The following is a 19,818-nucleotide window of genomic DNA, read 5'->3' as shown; positions in this document are numbered from 1 at the left end:
CCACTTCTGAGAGTCAGTGAAACATGTTGAGTATCATCCTGGTTTAAGATGTTGGCCCTACTTGTGAGCTTGGAGAAAGATGGCGAGTTTGTGGCTGAACCAACAAGGAGTGATGGAGAAAAGCAGCTCAGCAAGTATGGGAGAAACACAGAATGAAAAGGCAAAGCATAGAGGAGGAGATGCACAGAGTGAATTCCAGAAAGAGTAAATATTCTGTGCCTGGCTAGAAAAGAAGCAATGGTCAGAAACTGGAAAATCAACCTATAGATGTGAGGAGATGATTATAAAGGATTCAAAACCCAAGCAGGAACTTTGCCATCCGTCTTGCAGGAATACAAGAGCCACTGGCTGCAGAGTTTCTGGGGAGGTACTTAATCCCTACACAGAACTCTCAGCCATCTCCTTAAGCTCAGGAGGAAGAGCTTGACAGCCAGTGCCAGAGACCGGACATGCTGAGAGCCATGTGACGAGTAGCAGCTCCTGCCAAGATCATAGCCATCTTGGTATAAGGAGATAGGCTCCTCCCAGACACTCTGACCTCCACTGCCATCTTTCTTCCTCTTGCCAAAGGCAAGGATTTGGCCCAAAGTTCCTACATTGCAAGAGATACCCAAGAGAGGTGTATTTGGCAATTAGCAAACCACAAGGGGCCGTTTCTGGAAGACCTGATAGATCATCTCCAATTCCCAGGTAAGCGGTGTTATTCACACATCTGCCCAAATTTCCCCCTTTTTTTTTTTTTTCAGTTTGACATGAAAGTCATTCAGGACCCTAGGAAAAAACAGCGGTATAATAAAAATGAATAAAAGCTGATGGTGTAATGCTTTCCAACAGAAAGGGAAGAAGGCTGTGAATGACATGGCCACTGACTACATATTGACTTTCCCCAGTCCTGAGCATAAAGTATCTTTTAGCAGAAAATGTGGATAATAACGTCTGCCCCTGCCTACCTCTCACAGATATTTCAGGACAGAGGAACTAATATGACTGGGGTCCATCTGTCATCCCTCCATTTACTGCCCTTCTGGCATTACCATGGTGATTTGCAGCATTGTCTCTAAGAGAGTTCTTGAAAGAAGATGTCTTCAAATGAAGGGACAGTCATGGTAATTGTTATGGGGTAAAAAAGCATAAAAGGAACATGCTCAGCTCATTAGTTGGAAGTTTTGCAGAGAAGGACAGCACCTGAGTTGATTTCGACTTTCATTTAGCCCCATTTTTCAAAAGGCATTTGCATATTCAAATGGCAGGGAAGCAGGAGGTAAAACTGGTAGGATGAGTGGTTCCCTCCTACACTGTGGGTGGGTATGGAAAATGGTACAGACTTCAACAGTATGAATTGAGCCAAAAATGCGTAATAACTGACCCAACAATCTTCATTTCAGGTGATCCATTCTAAATTTCAGAAAATTACTTCAGTGTTATGTTTGTAACCACAATATCATTTTAGGCAATAAAAATTCAAACAACTCAAACTTTAATGCAGTAGAATCTTGAATGAACTGTGGTGAATGGACTTAATGTAGAAATTACATTTGTAAAGAGATTTAAAAGGTTTAGTGACACTTTAAGAAAAACATTAACCATGGAAAGCAAGATATAAAATTGTCAATAAAATATGGTCTATGTTATATCAAATATACAATTAAAACCTCAAAATGAAATACGTGTAGATGAGAACAGTGTTTTTCTCTCTGGCTGGTTAGGTCTTCTGTATATTCCAAATGGCATCCATAACACATAGAAATGCATATTTTTAACATTCTAAAGATGTTTTCTTTAATAACGTCAAATAACGATCGAGCTAAGAAACAGTCACCTTAGAAAAGAAAGTCATAACACTGATTTAAGGTAGAATCATTTTCAGAGAGGATGACGATTTCATTGTTATTTTTTTTAACTTTGTCACATTATTCCTCACATGACCTTGAAACTATTTAGTTTCACTTTGCCCAAAGACAGAAAGAAAGCCACTTCTCTGGAAGCTAACAATTTAAAAATAATTTTTTCCAGGGTATGAGGAGCTTACGACCTAGAAGCAGGTGATGTGAATGTCAGACTGCTCAAATGGCAGGAATGTGGAGAGAGAAGACTTGATAGGTTAGCTGCTTTTTCAAATAGTTCCTTCCATCAAAGGAACGCATCATTTATCAGGGAGCATACTCATAGAGATGAAACGTGATCCCAGGGATAAGCTGAAGAGATTAGTTTTCACTAGACACTGGGAATTTTTCTCTGAGAGATTTTCATGAGCTTCTGGGTCATAGGCAGGTAAGACAAAGGTTGCTGTCACTATATATGTGTATGTTCATGGGCACAGGCACATACGCAGATGTGAATGTGTACGTGCTCTCATGTATACACGTATCCTTATCTCTTGGCTTCTTCAGAGCTTTAAAAAATAAACAACCACACTCAACGAGTTGCATGGCAGCAGAGATGCAAACAGAAGACCATAACATTCACAAAAGCCCACTCAGTATGCCTGTTACACCCAGGTCCACTGGGCAACATCTTTCTTAGATGCCTTATGTTAAAGGAGTCCATCATTTGACCAAATCTGGACTAAAGCTAGTCATTAAATTTCCTCAGATGAATGAGATCGATAAGTTTGCAATATATTTACCCAAAAAGTGCTTCATGATTTCTACAGTGTGGGAATAAACTAAACTTCAGATTCAGGAGGCAAAACTTGAGCTGTCTCCAATCTACTTTTATTATTTGTTGGGATCATAAAATGCAAAAACTCTATGTGAGTCATTGATTATATACCTAAGATGACAAACAAATATTGGTTTGCATGCCAACTTCAGTTGAATGGATTGGTAGAAATGTTCCTTAATAGTACCTTTAACGTATTGGGTGCTTACTGTGGACCTTACATTGTGTTAAACACATACTTAATCATCACAATAACAGGTTGAGGTAGGGACTATAATTGTCCCATTTTACATGTATGAAGATACTGAGGTTTGGTAAATTGCCCAAGGCCCCATAGCTGAGTGGGCTGTTGAGTGAGATTAGGAATCTAAGTGATTTATCAACAATTATGTAACTGTTGGTGCTGCCAGGAACAGTGGATTGAGAAGACTGCGAGGCTTCCCTCTAGGCAGAGTGGAAATGCATTTGGTGAGGGTTTATTAATTTCAGCCATGAAGTTGGGGGTAGCATCATACATGCTTTAGCCATCACCCATCCAGTTATTTGGAGACAAAGGCACAGGAGCAGATTTACATGGTCAATTAGCTCCAAAGCCAATTCTATAACCACAGTCCTGCTAATGGCCATTTGCCTTTATCTCCCGTCCCACTGAAGGCAAAGTCAAGGTATATGAGCATTTCTCCTATGCCTTTCTTTTAAATGAGAAATAATCATTTTAACACCTACAATTAAGCCATCTCCCAGACAATCACGTTACTCTCCTTGTCTCTGGGAGAGGGGATGCAACACTCCAAAAGGAGAGCTCCAAGAAAGCATCATTTCTTATGAAGTGGAAGCTATGAAATTAATCATTTTCAGGAAACTAGCAAGGCATATATTTCTTATATTATGTATATAATAATCCACATTACAGGTACTGTACACACATTTCAATGGGCCATTTATTTTCTGATTGTTTGTTATATGGTGCTGTATTAGCATAGGGTGGGAGATTTGAGGTAGAATAGTGAGGTACTTTTTATGTCTACTTTAAGCTGTTAGTTTTACTGCGTCTCGGGATGTGTAAGGTTGTCTTGTAGTCAAATTGAGCTATGAAGACTAAATTGAATTATTCCCATGGAACAGATGTTAAATCTCCAGGGGGTGGGCAGGTCCCACAAGAAAGGAATGACAAATTGCAATGAGGATGCTGCATAAATGCAGCCTGCTGGAGAGATTTGTGCTGGATGAGGCCAAGGCTGATGCTTCTAAGTCTTGAATCACCTTTTGTAATTGATGGGTATCACCTTACCCTTGCTGCCTGATTTGTGGATTCCTTGAACCTCCTGCTCAACTCTGAACTTCCCCACACTCCATAAGTGTGAGAGAGTCTGTGAACACTGGAAAAGGACAAAAACACCATCCCTCTCAAAAGTCCTTACTTAGCACAGCTGTGGCTTAGTGACTTGGAACTAAGCTGACTTTGTAGCTGGTACCATATCTTTGGGGAAACTTTAAGCCTGAGTAGGGGAATAAAAGAGTTTGTACTTGTAATTAACAGTGCAAACCATTCCTTCCCACATGGAATTCCTAAAGGAAAAAGATTAGGTATATAAATGCGTGTGTGTGTGTGTGTGTGTGTGTGTGTGTGTGTTTCTAGTAATAGGAATTTTCACCTAAACAAGGAAATAGAAGCAATTTGGAAGAAAAATAATGGTTTTATCCCCCCCTTTGAATTGAGAAGCTTAAAACTAAAGGTTCTTTACATGCAAAGTGAAACAGTTTTCCTGAGATTTTTTTCCCCAAGTACATTAGTGATAAATAGATTCTTTGTGCTTCATATTAACAACACTGCCAATTAAACTCTGAGGAATAAAGTATGGTAGCAAAGTTTTAGGCAGCTTGGTAAGTGCTCCAGTAGCTTAAAAATCAATGACACATTTATTACAATTGTGGTTAGTGATTCTCTCCAAAAAGGAGATGATGAAGGCCACCAATATTCAGAAATTCATGTTTTTCTCCTTGTTCTCCCTGATTTCCCCCTTTTTTGCTCTGTATATTCAGCGACTTATTATTTAATATGTCTTATTTAATATATTTTCTAACACGTAATGTATGTTTGGAGTTTTTTTATGAATGTTGCCACAGTATAATAGAGAAGAACAAATCTGACTCCAAGTTGGATCTGTTTTTTTTTTTTTTTTACTTTAACCTTTGTATTCTATTGCTTTTGCTACAAGTTAAGAATGTTGCCCATAGCCTGAAACATACAGGATAGCCCATTCTCAAGACTCTGAGCTTTAAAGTTATAACACTTTTCCATTAATATAGATAAAAAGTTGCAGAACATAGAATAACATTTGTCTTGTTGGAAGGTTACAGGAATATCATGACTTGAACTAAGTTGATGGCTGCAAAAACAAAGGATTCTGACACCAAGAAGTTTGCACCAACCAGCCACACTCCCTCCCATTTTAGTATAAGAGAAGCCTGAATTCTAACTTGGAGAAGATGGTTCTCTGGGGCACGAGGCCACCATCTTCTCTTTCTGCTGGCTTTCCAAATAAAGTCACACTTCCTTGCCCCAACACCTTGTCTCTAGATTTTTTGGCCAATCATGTGGTGAGCAGTACAAGCTTGGACTCGGTAACAATAGGAATTGCAGTTATTTATATCTCAGGCTCAGGCTCTCACACTTTTGAGGCCCCGTTTTTGAACAATGAAAGTGAGCAATGTTTTCTTCAGTTCCTTGTGGTTTAAATTTGTTTCATCAACTCTTGTCACAATGAAGTCAGTGCTGTCCTGCCTTTCAGGTATGTTGATATTCATGACATCAGCCTAAGCCAAACTCCTAGTAGTGTTTGATCCCACTGTTTTAGCAGATTAAGTTCAATGAAACAGGTATGTTATGAAATATTTTGGGGGAATAATATGGGAGAGTGATGGGTATGAATATACTTTCCATGGTTCAAGTCTCCTTATCTAGACTCAAGCAAAATATAATTAGCAAGCTAGTGCTTAGTTTAATTAGATAATGAACAACCTTAGTACGTGTGGGTAACATCATCAAGAGTCTTGAGCCTGAGCCAGGGACAACCCTTTAAAACATTACAACTGTCAACTGAAGTGTGATTGTTCTCAAGCAAGCCTGTTTCACACCCTGGAAATCAATAACTACTTTAAAAAAATGTGTTAACATATGGAACCCCCAAACATAAAATATTTATTACTGGTTAAACTTATCAAGGGAAAAGTAGACCTCAAGGTCATTTAAATTCCAGTTTGCCAGGTAGTCCAATGACCAGATTGCAAGGAAAATCAGTATTTGCCTGTCAATGATAGGGTGGCCTATTCTTATGAAAGGTTTTAAAATAATGTGAGTTTAATGGACTTCTGCTTCTGGGAAGATGGAGTAATGTGATTTCCTCTATTTCTCCCACCAAGTACAACTAAAAAACCCTGAACATTATATATAAAGAAAATTTAGGAAGACTCTAAATGGTGGAAAGAAGAAAGCAAGCATATACTAGGATCTTGAGACCCAAGGAGCAACGTTGGAGGTTTCCCTAGATTTTTCTTTTGCTTCTATATCCTAGACTTGCTGCTGAAGAAGCCAGCAACACAGAGAGACCAACTGGGGCAGACAAAATATTAGCCCCCATTTAGAAGGATCATCTTTCAAATCCAAGGTCCAGGAAAGAAACAACAGAATAAGGCAGAATACATTTAGACAATAATTGCTCTATACCAGCCAACAAAAATCTTAAAAAAAAAAAAATTATGGCCACACTACCATCCAGCCATACTGTAACAAGGTGCCCAAAACCTCCAGCCAGGAAGGTGTCAACAGAGACCAAGTATGGAGCCTGGATTTTATTCCTTGTCACATAATAGCAAGCCTCTCCCCTTAGTACCAATGGTGACCACATGCCTAGTGGAGTCTTGATGTTCACCTCCCCCCACACCAGGCAGTAATGAGGGAGCCCACCCACTCCTTGCAGGCATGGTGCCAGAGATGGCTTGAAAGAGTCAGAACTTTAACCACCAGAGTCCCCCCCCACCCAACACACACATGCTGTGATGTCACTGGAGGTCACACAGAGAGGAGTAATGAGGTTTTCCTACCCCTCCCAGTCAGAGAGTATCCATGAAGAGCTAGCAGGGAACCAGAATGCTCACCCCTCTACACCTAGGAGTAACAAGGAGCCTCCCTTGTCAATGGAGGTTTAGTGGGAAATCTGGATTCTACCCCTGCCTAGCAGTATTGAGGCAAAACCCACCTTTCCCCTACTGGAACAGTGTCAGAGGAAGACAGCTAAAACATAGGATTAAATAGGATTCATCATAATACCTAAAATGTTCAGGTTACAGTAAAAAATGTCTTGTTATACAGGAAGATCTCAGATTGAATTAAAAAAGACATTCAGTAGATGCCAACACTGAGATGACAAAGATGTTAGAATTATATGACAAATATTTTTAAGCAGTCATTATAATGAAAATCCTTCAAATAACAACTGCACATTTGAGACAAATAAGAAAATAGAAAGTCTCACTAAAACATAGAAAGTCTTATTTAACAAGGAAATAGAAGATGTAAAGAAGAATCAAATGGACATGTTAGAACTGAAAAATACAATATCAGACATGAGAAAATAATGAATGTGCACAATAACAAAAGGAAGGGAATAAGAAAATGAATTAATCAACTTTAACAATAAAAACTACCTAATTTGACCAACAGACAACATAGACTGAGAAAAAAATGAACAGAGGAACAGGGACCTGTGATTTTATAAGGAAAGATCAAACATTCATATCTCTGGAATTCAGGAAGGAGATGAGAAAGAAAACGGCTGAAAAAATACTCAAATAAATGGCAGAATACTTCCCAAATTTGGTGAAAGATGTAATCCCTCAGATTCAAGAAACTCAGTGAAACCCAAATAGGATAACCCAAAGAAGTCCACACCATGACACATCATAGTCAAACTTATGAAAACTAAAAAAAAAAAAAAAAAAAAAATACTGAAAGCAGTAAGAAAGAAATTACATCTTATCTGTAGAGGAAAAAATCAAATAACAGTGTATTTATTTGTCACCAGAAACCATTGAGGGGCTCAACATTTTTCAAGTGCTGAAAGAAAACAACTATGAACCCAGAATCTTATGTCCAGGGAACAAAGGCTTCAAGAATGAAAGAGATATCAAGACATTATAAGATGAAGGAAAAGTTAGGGAATCTGTCATCAGTATACACACCCTAAAAGAATGGAAGTTTTTAAACAGAAAAGAGATTACAAAAGAAGGAATCTAGGAAAATCAGGGAGGAAGAAAGAACAACAATAAGCAAAACTATGAGTAAATACAATATGCTTTACATTTTCTCTTGAGATTTCTAAATTATGTTTGATGGTTGAATCTGTCACACATTTGAGCCCTAACATACCAACAACTTCAACAGCTGAAAAAAAAATACTGATATGATTCTAAAAATATAGGGAGAAAATAATAATTAAGAACATTATATAATAAAGTTAATTAAGATAGTTATATAATAAACAGGGAAAGGTAAAGGAACTTAAAGGGATGTAAGGTTTTTACACTTCACTAAAACTGATGAAATATCAGTAAACTGTAATAAATTATATGTATATAATATAATGCCTAAAGAAACCATTAACAAAAGCTATACATAGAGATATATTCAAACACAAGATTGATCATAATAGAGTTATGAAAATCGTTCAAGAAACACACAGGAAGGTAGAGAAACAATATAAAAAACAGAGAGAACAGACAAAAGAAACAAACAAAAATATATATTTGAGCTCTAATACATCTATAACTTTAACATTATATGTAACTGGTTTAAATGCACCAATTAAAAAACAGAGGTTGACAGAGTGGATTAAAAACCATGACTGTACTATTTACTGTCTACAATAAACTCACTTCAAATATGATATAGGCATATATATTTATATATTTTTCTTCCATTCTTTTACTTTTATCTCTATCTATCTATCAAATATATAACAAAAGAAAGCAAGAAAGGTTATCTTAATATCAGATTAAGTAGACTTTAGAGCAAAGAAAATTATCATAAACTGAGAAGAACATTATATAATGATAAAAGGGCCCATCCACTAGCAACACATAGCAATCCTATCAACCCTGTGTTTGTACCAAACAACAGAGCTGTAAAATATATGAGGCAAAAACTGATAGAACTGGAAAGAGAAATAGACAAATCCACAATTATAGCTGGAAATGTCCACACCATTATTGATCATCTACTATGTGCAAAGCACCAGTACTGTGAATGCAGTAGTGAAAAAGAAAAGTTCCTTGTCCTCATGAAACTCATGGTCTATTGGGGAAAGACAAATACTAATTAATTAATTTTTTTTAACTTGCCAGCATAATAAGTAGTACAAAGGGAATCTCAAAAACACCAAAAATGTAACCTCTCTTCTTCAAAATGCCCTATATTTTAACAACAATAAGTAGACAACTATATAATTCCGAAGGTGTAGAATTTAATAGAATCTGTGGTTCTATTGTTGCATTTCCCAGGGATAACAAAGAGATTCATGTCAGTCCAGTGTAGACTGCAAACCCTGCCCACAGATGGCACAAGCTCACAGCCAGGAAGATAGAATTCTGTAGGTGCCTCTAATGTATTTATTTCTCCCCAAAACAATTCACACCAATTCAGTCCCTGCTTTGCCTCCAGTTTCACCTGGGAGTCTGATAAGACTTCCAAGAGTGTAACGTAAACATATTATGAGAAGGGGTCAAGGTTAGGATGGGGAAAGCAAGACTTACCCCAAAGTGTTAGAAACCATCAAGCTGAGAAGGATGCTGACTTACCACGGTGTAGATCTGATGCTTCCGCCTTTTAGCCAGGTCAATTATGTTTACTCCATTGTAGTAAAGGTTTTCGATACATCCGTGGAAGTTTTTCTTTAAAAAGGTCCCAGGTTTGCCTGGTACTGGAATTCCTCCAAAACTAAGCTTTATGAGAAAGAAAAAAGTCAACTCTTAGTTATAAGCTCTGAACGAACAGGAAAAGGAAAGTAAGCAAGTGAATTTCAGAAGATTCAACTGTAGCATGAGCCAAGTGGCTCAAATAATTATAGATGCCACTTGATTACACATTTAAAAGGATACTGATTAGGCCACGTAAAAATAACTATAATTGCTTGCTTTTTAAGAGCTTATTTTACAAAACTGTTTTACTTCCTTTCTGAACCCTTCTAATACTAAATAAAACAATAATTTACAGAAGGAGGAAAAAAGAAAAGAAAATCAACATCTTTATATTTATCTCTTATACAAATATCTGAGAGCGTACAAAGAAAAACCAAGGGACAAACAAAACATACCGCTATTCAGACCTAGTTTATTCTGCATTGTACCAAAAACACCTTATGAACACAGTTGTTCGCAAATTACTTTTATAAAGACGAAAATTAGGAAACAATTAAAATATCCCATACATTTAAATAAATGGAGGAAAAAATCGAGAATTGATATGATAGACTCCTACTTAGTTAATAATGGTGCTGAGTAAACATTTGTTATAAAGTGGAAAATCAGTGGAATGTTGATTGAAAAATTCAGGGGTTATAACTGGGTATAAAGTATGATGTCAACAACAAAATATGTGCTTACAATTTAGACTTGAAGAAATACACTGAACTATTAATGATAGTTGTCTCTGGGAAGGATATGGTTACTAGTTTTCTCTACCATTTTTCTTTCCAGTAAAAATTACTACAAATTACTATTGGAATGGAAATATTCTTTTAAAAAGAAATCTGATTTGGTATGAATATTCCTCCTATTATACAAGAGAAGCAGAATACTTTCTCTAATCATGTTTATCCCAACATTATTTAATGAGTAACCCAGTTTTTCTTCAGTGCTTTGAAATGTTACCTTTAGCATATATTTAAACTATTTGAATGCTTAGTGTATTTCAGGACGATTTGTTCTCCCAATCAGAATGTCTTCACCTCATATGAATAGCTACAGATAAAGCAAAGCTTACTTCCAGATGTCTACTTTTTCCCCCCATAAGTTCCACACTATTTTTTAAAAATTGTTTCTTTACGGGCTTCCCTGGTGGTGCAGTGGTTGAGAGTCCGCCTGCCGATGCAGGGGACACGGGTTCATGCCCCGGTCTGGGAAGATCCCACATGCCGCGGAGCGGCTGGGCCCATGAGCCATGGCCATTGAGCCTGCGCGCTCAGAGCCTGTGCTCCACAACAGGAGAGGCCACAATAGTGAGAGGCCCGCATACCGCAAAAAAAAAAAAAAAAATGTTTCTTTACACATTGTAATATATGATAAGAGTGATTAATCCTGCTGCCCACTTCTATTTACCATTGTTTTAATCTAGATAATTATTTGATATTTTTGCCTACTTTAATTTTAAAGTTTAATTTCAAAATAATTTTATTTAAAATAATCTGTTGGAATTTTGAGAATGTTATTTCCATAAACACATTTACTTGGAGAATAAACATTTTTGAAATATTTTATCTTCCTATACAAGAACCCAGTGTCTTTTTCTATTTTCAAAATATTTTTGGTAAAGCCCTTCACTTAAGGTTATTATTTTATTTCTCTCGTTCACATATTCATCATTAACTTAATTCCAGTGAATTTCAAGCATTTAAAAACTTCCACTGTATGGAATCTAAAAAACAAAACAAAATTGCGAACAACTCATAGATAAAGAGAACAGATTTGTGGTTGCTAGAGGTGGGGGAGGGGGGAGTGGGCGAAATGGGTGAAGAAGGTCAAAAAGTACAAGCTTTCAGTTATAAAATGAATAAGTCACTAGATGTAATGTACTGCGTGGAGATTATAGTTAATAATACTGTATTGTATATTTGACAGTTACTAAGGGAATAGCTCTTAAAAGTTCTCAACACAAGAAAAAAAATGTTGTAATTATGTGTGGTAATGGATGTTAAATAGATTTAGTGTGGAGATCATTTTACAATATACACAAATATCAAATCATTATGTAATACATCTGAAACCAATATAATGTTATATATCACTTATGTCTCAAATTCCAGTGTAAACGAATTGTTTTCATTAATTAAACATTTATCAAGTAAATTATATACGCATCCTATTGTTTTCTCTATCCAGATACTCGTATATTAAATAATGTACATTTTAGTTAATTTCATACAACTTTTCAAAGAAATAATCAGATGACATATTTAAAACACTTTGCTCTTTTCAAGCCAAATTGTATACATTTTTTTGTTTCATTGTCCTGATCAAAACTTTCTAAGATATAGCCAAAACTTTTTAAACAACAATAAATAAGAATTATGGTATAGAACTTTGGAAAAAAGCCAAAAACAAACAAAAAGGAACAGTACTTTTGTATATTTCCCAGTACATAGAATACTGATTCTGAACCCACATCACATTAGATATCCTTTAATCCCATTTACACATAAATTATTTAGTTGCTTATTTCTTGTTTGTTTGTTTGAAATGAGAAATGAATGCTCAGTTTTATCTATTGACTGGTCTTTCAAAAATTCATGAGACAGAATACAAGGTATTTTACATTTAATCTATTGATGGGTTGAATTATATTAATAGATCAGAAATTAATAGATTCTCTGATTGAACCACACTATTTGTCTTGAAGTATATGTGCTCATATTTTAAATAGTAAATGAATTTGAGCTCTAGTTTTCTTCTTTTGCCAAGTGTTTAGATCATGCCTAAATGTGTCTCTGAGTAAAACTCGGGGAGTTTTATCTTTGATTCTATTTAAAAATGACTCATAACTCTTGAGATTTATGGAAAACTGAAAAAAAAAATGAACTCGTTAATTCCACAAATACTTTGTAAAACTACTGCTCTGATAACTTCCTTGTTGACTTATTGCAGTATTTCCAATGTTTTCAGTTTGAGTCATGTAGATTTAAAAAGATTCACTTCCCTTTTGTAATTATATAAATCAAATTTATAAGGTAAAAATAAAGTTGACTATTTGTTACTTTTGTTTATTTTTAAAAAAACTTTATTATGCTAGAGCAGTTTTAGTTTCACAGCAGAATTGAGAGGAAGGTAGAGAGATTCCCACATACCCACTGCCTCTACACACGCACAGGACCTCCCGTTACCAACAGCTTCCACCAGTGGTTTATTTCTTCCAACTGGTGAGCCTACAATCACACATCATCATCACCCAAATTCCAGAGCTTACATTATGGTTTACTTTTGGTATTGTACATTCTGTGGGTTTGGACAAATGGAAAATTACACATATCCACCAGTACAGTATCATACAGAATAGTTTGCCTCCTCTAAAAATCCTGTTCTCTGTCAATCCATCCCTCTCCCAGCCCCTTACTCCAGTCCCTGGCAATCATTGATCTTTTTACTGTTTCAATAATTTTGCCATTTCCAGAATGTCATATGGTTGGAATCATACAGCATGTAACCATTTCAGTTTGGCTTCTTTCACTTAGTAACATGAATTGAAGGTTCCTCCATGTCTTTTTATGGTTTGATAGCTCATTTCTTTTTAGCTCTGAATAATATTCCATTGTCTCTATGTAGCGCAGTTTGTTTATACATTCACCTACTGAAGGACATCTTCGTTGCCTCCAAGTTCTGACAACTATGAATAATGTTGCTGTAAATATTCATGTTCAGGTTTTTGTGTGGACATGAGTTCTTATTCTTTTCTATAATTTATATAATTATATCACTATATATAATTTATATATAACAAAAATTTTATTCTTTTAATTTTTATGGCCATCTTCCTCAATTTTCAAAAAAAAATAATGTTGTACTTCACTCATCTGTGATTTAGGAAAATATTAGTCACGGGGCAATATTTGAAAAGGAGAAAAGAAAATAAAAAACCTTTCTTTTAAATAGCACAAAAAAAAAAAGCATTTGAAGGATCTGGGGTAGAGCCTTTTTTAAGTGAAATAGTATGGAGGATAGTATATATTATAAAACTGTAATTTCCCATTACATGAAAGGAGAGCAAAACTCTTTCTAGTCTGGGTAGAGGATGTTAGGAGAAAATTGGCAGAGACAAGAGTTACATGGTGTGGGACCTGCTCTTTGGGTCTCTCTGGGAGATTGAAATTTGATGAGCTTTAGGTGAATGAGGATGGAGGCCACAAGATAGATTTTGGAAAACTCAGAGAGTTATTTCTCCCCTGATTCCTACAACAATGATGATTGTAAGCTTATTAAAGAGGCTTCAAATTCAGCATGGCCTCAGAACAAAACTTGGCTGGAAGACAGACAGGTTAGCAATGGCTATGAGAAGCAGCAACATGGAAGTTTCTGAGAGCTGCTTCTCAACGGCCTGATCACTGAAGCACTGTGTGAGGTAGGCTACTGAGGTCCCCAGGGCTGTGAGAGCAGGATGGGTAATATGGATGGACTGAGGATATAAGTGTGTCAAAGGCTGGTAGCTGATATGGAGGTCCAAGTGTCCAGGTGACTAGACCTCCAGCCTGAGCCCATTGCAGGTACCATGAACAGCAGCTACAGAGGCTGACACTTTACTCCCATGCTGGGCTATCCACAAGCCCGCAGCCTGTGATCTGCCCATGGAAACAAAAAGGAGGAGCAAGAAGAAACCCCAATATAACCCAGTATTTACACAATAGTACAGTTAAGTTTTAAATAGGCATTAACTAGTTATCATTCATCAACACGGTTAGATTTTTCTGCTATCAGGGGAAGCAGGGGCCGATAAGCATATTGAATTCAGGTAGGGAGAAGAAGCAAAATTGCATTTCTGCACATTTGAGTATGAGATTAGATTTTTAACCTGTTTTATATTTTAAATTTTTCATGTAGTTGAGAATATGAGGCTATAATTGTATTACTGAATTATAGATTTAGTTCATTATCAGATTAGTTAGAATGGAAAAACTTGCTTCATATATTACTGATTTTCTTTCCTGCGTATATAGTATTGATTTTTCTAAATACTTCATAAACACTTGTAGGCTATACTTGGTATATACCTACTAATTTTACATTAATAATTATATACATCAGATCATTTACATTCATAATTTTATCTGATTTATCAAAGTTCTGTGAACGAACATCAAAATCTTGCTCTTAACTATGTTTTTGTCCATCAAGCCACCCACACAAGGATCCCTGCTATGCATGACCTGGGATTGTCAAATGATTACAGCAAATGTTGGCAAAAACTGAATACTGATCATATTCAAGCTCTTCTTCTGCTGAGTTCAGTTGGCATCTGAGTCTCACCCAAGTTCCCAACACCGGCTTTTCTCCTTGAACTCTGCCCATTAGTTTATTCTTCTAGCAACATAACTGGAAAACCAATAACCACCTCCTTCAGCCTTGCTCTTGGGCCTCTGAGTCCCAGAAAATGGCTTCTGAGTCCCTACAGCTCACATCAGGACAGTGTCAGTCAACATCTAACCGCTAGAAATGAACTGTTTTGGTTTTTTGTATTTGATTGATATTTTATTTCATATATATATATATATATATGTTTAGTATAGGTGTTTTTAATTAGAAACCACAACATTTAGTACTTTACAATAGCCTTTATCTTTTTATCTTAATTTTTAATTTCAGTGGTACTAATTTTTCTACCTCTGTTTTCAGTTTACATAAATTTAACTGGGTATCTTTGTCCCCAGTTCCAACTTTAAAAAAATAATCATTTTGGTGTTTTCTGCCATACATGTGTTAACTGAAAACCACATATCATATGACTGGTGTTTGCTTATTAAGCAAATATGAGACTACTTACCACTTGAGGGAATTTAGAAAAAAAATTTTAATAATGCTATATATATATTTTTTAATTTCTTTGGTTTTTTTGGCTCTTTGGGTCTTAGTTGTGGCACTCAGGGTCTTCGTTGAGGCGTGCAGGATCTTTCATTGTGGTGCAGGCTCTTCATTGTAGCACGTGGGCTTCTCTCTAGTTGCGGCACGCGGGCTCTCTCATTGTGGTGCACGAGCTCAGTATTTGTGGCACGTGGGCTTAGTTGCCCCACAGCATGTGGGACCTTAGTTCACTGACCAGGAATCGAACCTCTGTCCCCTGCATTGGAAGGTGCATTCTTTACCACTGGACCACCAAGGAAGTCCCTAGAAAACTTTCAAGTGTATTGCTATAATTATAAAGATGATCAATATTGCTTTATTCTACTGTGTTTGTTAATTTTTGATTATTGTTTCTTTTATGCTTTTTCCTATGTAGACTGTGTAATGTTTAGTCTTTTTTTTACATCTTTATTGGAGTATAATTGCTTTACAATGGTGTGTTAGTTTCTGCTATGTAACAAAGTGAATCAGCTATACGTACACATATATCCCCATATCCCCTCCCTCTTGCATCTCCCTCCCATCCTCCCTATTCCACCCCTCTAGGTGGTCACAAAGTACCGAGCTGATTTCCCTGTGCTATGTGGCTGCTTCCCACTAGCTATCTATTTTACATCTGGTAGTGTATATATGTCCATGCCACTCTCTCACTTTGTCACAGCTTACCCTTCCCCCTCCCAGTGTCCTCAAGTCCATTCTCTACATCTGCATCTTTATTCCTGTCCTGCCCCTAGGTTCTTCAGAACCTTTTTTGTTTTTTTTTTAAGATTCCATATATACGTGTTAGCATACGTTATTTGTTTTTCTATTTCTGACTTACTTCACTCTGTATGACAGACTCTAGGTCCATCCACCTCACTACAAATAACTCACTTTCATTTATTTAGTCTTTCTGAAAAACTGACTTTGAAGATAATCCTGTGATTATCTAGCTTTTCAGACCACAGTTTTGGATTACTGTCTACGAAACCCAGATTTTTTTTTTCTCCAACCCCAGCTTGTTTTGAATTTTGATTACTTAAAATATTATTATTATCAATTAATAGGCACATTTATTTTTCTACTTTGAAACTCTTTTTTAAAGAAATTCTATTTTGTGGCAATTTGTTACAAAATTGCATAAATTTTTGAGCTGTATCAACATCCATCTTTAGCTTTTCACAGTGAAGTGGTTAGAATCACTGTTTCAGGAGCTTCTCTGGCTGGATTTAAAACCAGCTCTGCCCTTCTGTGGGACCTCGGGTAAAATACCTAACTGTTGTGTGATTCATTTTCCTCATACGTAAAATGAGGATAATGATAATACTGATCTCATGTAAACAATGTAGCTTGATTAGATTAATGTGAAAATTGAAAGATTTCCTACCAAGGACCTACTCTATAGCACAGGGACCTATATTCAATATCTTGTAATAATAACCTATAATGGAAAAGAATCTGAAAAAGAATAGATATATACAACAGATATATACATATGCACATATGTCTATATAGGAATCACTTTGCTGTACACCTGAAACTAACACATTGTAAATCAACTATACTTCAATTAACAAAAAAGATTTCCTACCCTGAGACATTTTGAAGGGCTCATGGCCTGTAGCCTTTGCTGTTTGCAGGATTGTTCTTACCAGCAGCAATTTCTCAGTTAAGAGGTTCTTCCAAAACAGTGTTTTGCAGGCTTATTTTCAACAATTTCTGAATAAAAACTATATGGATATTAATTTTGCTAATATTTTACAGTCTGAAGTTTGCTATATTTTACACTGATGTTTTACATCAATAGCAACTACACTGAGTAACTTTTCTTTTTTTTTTCATTTTAACATCTTTATTGGAGGACAATTGCTTTACAATGGTGTGTTAGTTTCTGCTTTATAACAAAGTGAATCAGTTATACATATACATATGTTCCCACATCTCTTCCCGCTTGCGTCTCCCTCCCTCCCACCGTCCCTATCCCACCCCTCCAGGCGGTCACAAAGCACTGAGCTGATCTCCCTGTGCTATGCGGCTGCTTCCCACTAGCTATCTACCTTACGTTTGGTAGTGTATATATGTCCATACCACTCTCTTGCCCTGTCACAGCTCACCCTTCCCCCTCTCCATATCCTCAAGTCCATTCTCTAGTAAGTCTGTGTCTTTATTCCTGTTTCACCCCTAGGTTCTTCATGACATTTTTTTCCTTAAATTCCATATATATGTGTTAGCATACGGTATTTTTTGAATTAATAAACAAATACACATTTTCTCTGAAGTCCTGTAGAAGTTTCCTTCTGGTTTTCAGATTTTCAGAACACTGGAACTAAATATGTTGTGTCCTCCTTTGAAAAGGTCCTTTGATCATTTCTAGCTTGATATTTATTTGAGAGGGAAAAGGAAAAAAGAAAGAGAGAGAGAACTTGCTAAAACTATCTGATCAGTATCTATTTTCAATGAATTTTTTCAAATTTAGGAAAACTGGTCATTGAACTGTTGAGTGTCAAATTCTGTGTAACTTGTTCTTTGGGTAGGAGGCATATTTCAGGCTCACGTTCTTCTGCATTCTTCTTACTCAGTCGGCATTCTAAAAAGTATTGTTTATTTTTGTTTATTTATTTGATTTCCTAAATGTCTAACCTAAAATTACAGAGCTTTTCTCAGTTACTTCAGTGGCTGTGTGGTATAAACTATTCTCTTTAACATCTCACAAATATATCTCTAGTGTGTTTATAATTGCTCCTGTACGTCCTTTAAACTTGAATGGGTCTCCTTGAATTAATCTTTGTTTTTAAGTCAACCCTAGCTGTATTCTACAAACCTCTTCATTTACTGATTTGTTTGTCTGGGACACTGACAATATGATTTTGCCTTTCCTTTGAGACTCACGCATATTTCATCATGGGGCAGATACTGACGGTACTGAATAGACATTATATTTCAGGGCGCATCATTTGCATGAAGTAGCCCAAAGGCATTCAGTATATGCATCATAGAGCTGGAAATCCAGTTTCCATTAGATCATGGGCTCCTATAATACAAAATAGTTGTGACACTATAAGGGAACCAGATGCCCTGAGCCAGTTCTCTCCAGATAGCAATATGACAAATTCACATTTTTTTTTAAAGTCCTGGCTTAAGGGACATCATCTCAATAATCCCTACCCCGATCAACAAATCTAAAGTTGCAACCTGTTTCCCTCAATCTTAGCATTCCCAATCCCATTACCTAGATCTATTTTTGTTCTTTCTATAGCATTTGTCATCCTTCTTACTATGTAATTTATTTACTTGCTATGGGTATTGCTTATAGTTTGTCTCTCCTGCTAAAACACAAGCATCATAAGGGTAGGTGCTTGTTCTTTTCATGGACATATTCCAAGCACATAAAATGATGCCTGATACATAATAGATGCCAAATAAATATTTGTTGAATGTTTTGGTAAATCTCTCTAAAAAAAGTTTCTCAAGGACACAGACCACATCTTGTTCATTTTTGAATATTTAATGCAAGAGGTATGACTCAAACATAAGAGATTGGACAAATAATTGTTGAATCGGATCAAAAAAGAGCACTAGCAATTTACTTCTAAAACCGCTTTACCTTATTGTCCCTTTTTTGTCAATGTGGCTGCTTTCTTTTCTTACTTTTCTTATTTGTTTGCTCTTGGAAAATTGCATGGTGAGCCTTTTATTGATCTTAGTGGTCAACAAAATCAGGTGTCAGATTGTAAAGTTTCACTCACAGTCTGAGTGTCCTGGTCCATCTGGGAACCTGGAGGGTTTTCTGGTGTCACAGGTGGGCTCCAACTGGATGAATCCCAGGAGAAAACACACTTTGATGTTAAATGTATGAGGTCCTAGAAGCTGCCACTCTCTTTTCCTTTGATCTCATTCCTCTTCTATTGTCTGGAATTTGCTTGTCTCTTTTTCAGCCTTTGATGTTACTTCTCTGGCAATGAGTTCATTCCTCCTTATTGGTTTTTTTCTCTGGCCCTGTTTGAATTTGAGAGTCTTCTTGTTCTAAAGATTCCTTTTCCTGTCAGACTCGGATTTCTGATACATTTGAAGTTTCTCATTAGTGAATATTTGTCTCACTTTTGTTCTGATAGCCTATTTTGTAATGGAATATATATGAAAAAGGATCCAAATGGCTGTCTTTTTTTTTTTTTTTCCACACTTTAAAACTTGCACCGGCTTGGTGTTTGTTGAATTATACATAGTGATCACGGCCTTTCTGGAGGAAGGCTGTCAGAGGTAGATGAATTTCTGCCATTTCAAATGAGACCAGAAATCCCAATT

The 19,818-nt window shown here is 36.2% G+C and overlaps 1 protein-coding gene across 2 annotated transcripts in view; it reads right to left on the bottom strand.

The window, feature by feature from the left end:
• Window positions 1-19,818, bottom strand: part of CNTNAP5 (contactin associated protein family member 5) — a gene marked incomplete at both ends in the record, with an annotated part of 875,906 nt that overhangs the window by 408,061 nt on the left and 448,027 nt on the right. Inside the window, one exon of one of the 2 annotated variants that reach the window (XM_082658898.1) lies at window positions 9,517-9,660. In XM_082658898.1, the coding sequence (XP_082515024.1) occupies window positions 9,517-9,660 (144 nt within the window). The remainder of the gene's footprint in view (window positions 1-9,516; window positions 9,661-19,818) is intronic. The other variant, XM_082658899.1, reaches the window with a different exon arrangement.

The sequence above is a fragment of the Grampus griseus genome (assembly GCF_964374135.1).
Source record: "Grampus griseus genome assembly, chromosome: 7".
In the NCBI taxonomy this organism is placed as follows: domain Eukaryota; kingdom Metazoa; phylum Chordata; class Mammalia; order Artiodactyla; family Delphinidae; genus Grampus; species Grampus griseus.
This window is presented reverse-complemented; position numbering and strand designations above follow the sequence as displayed.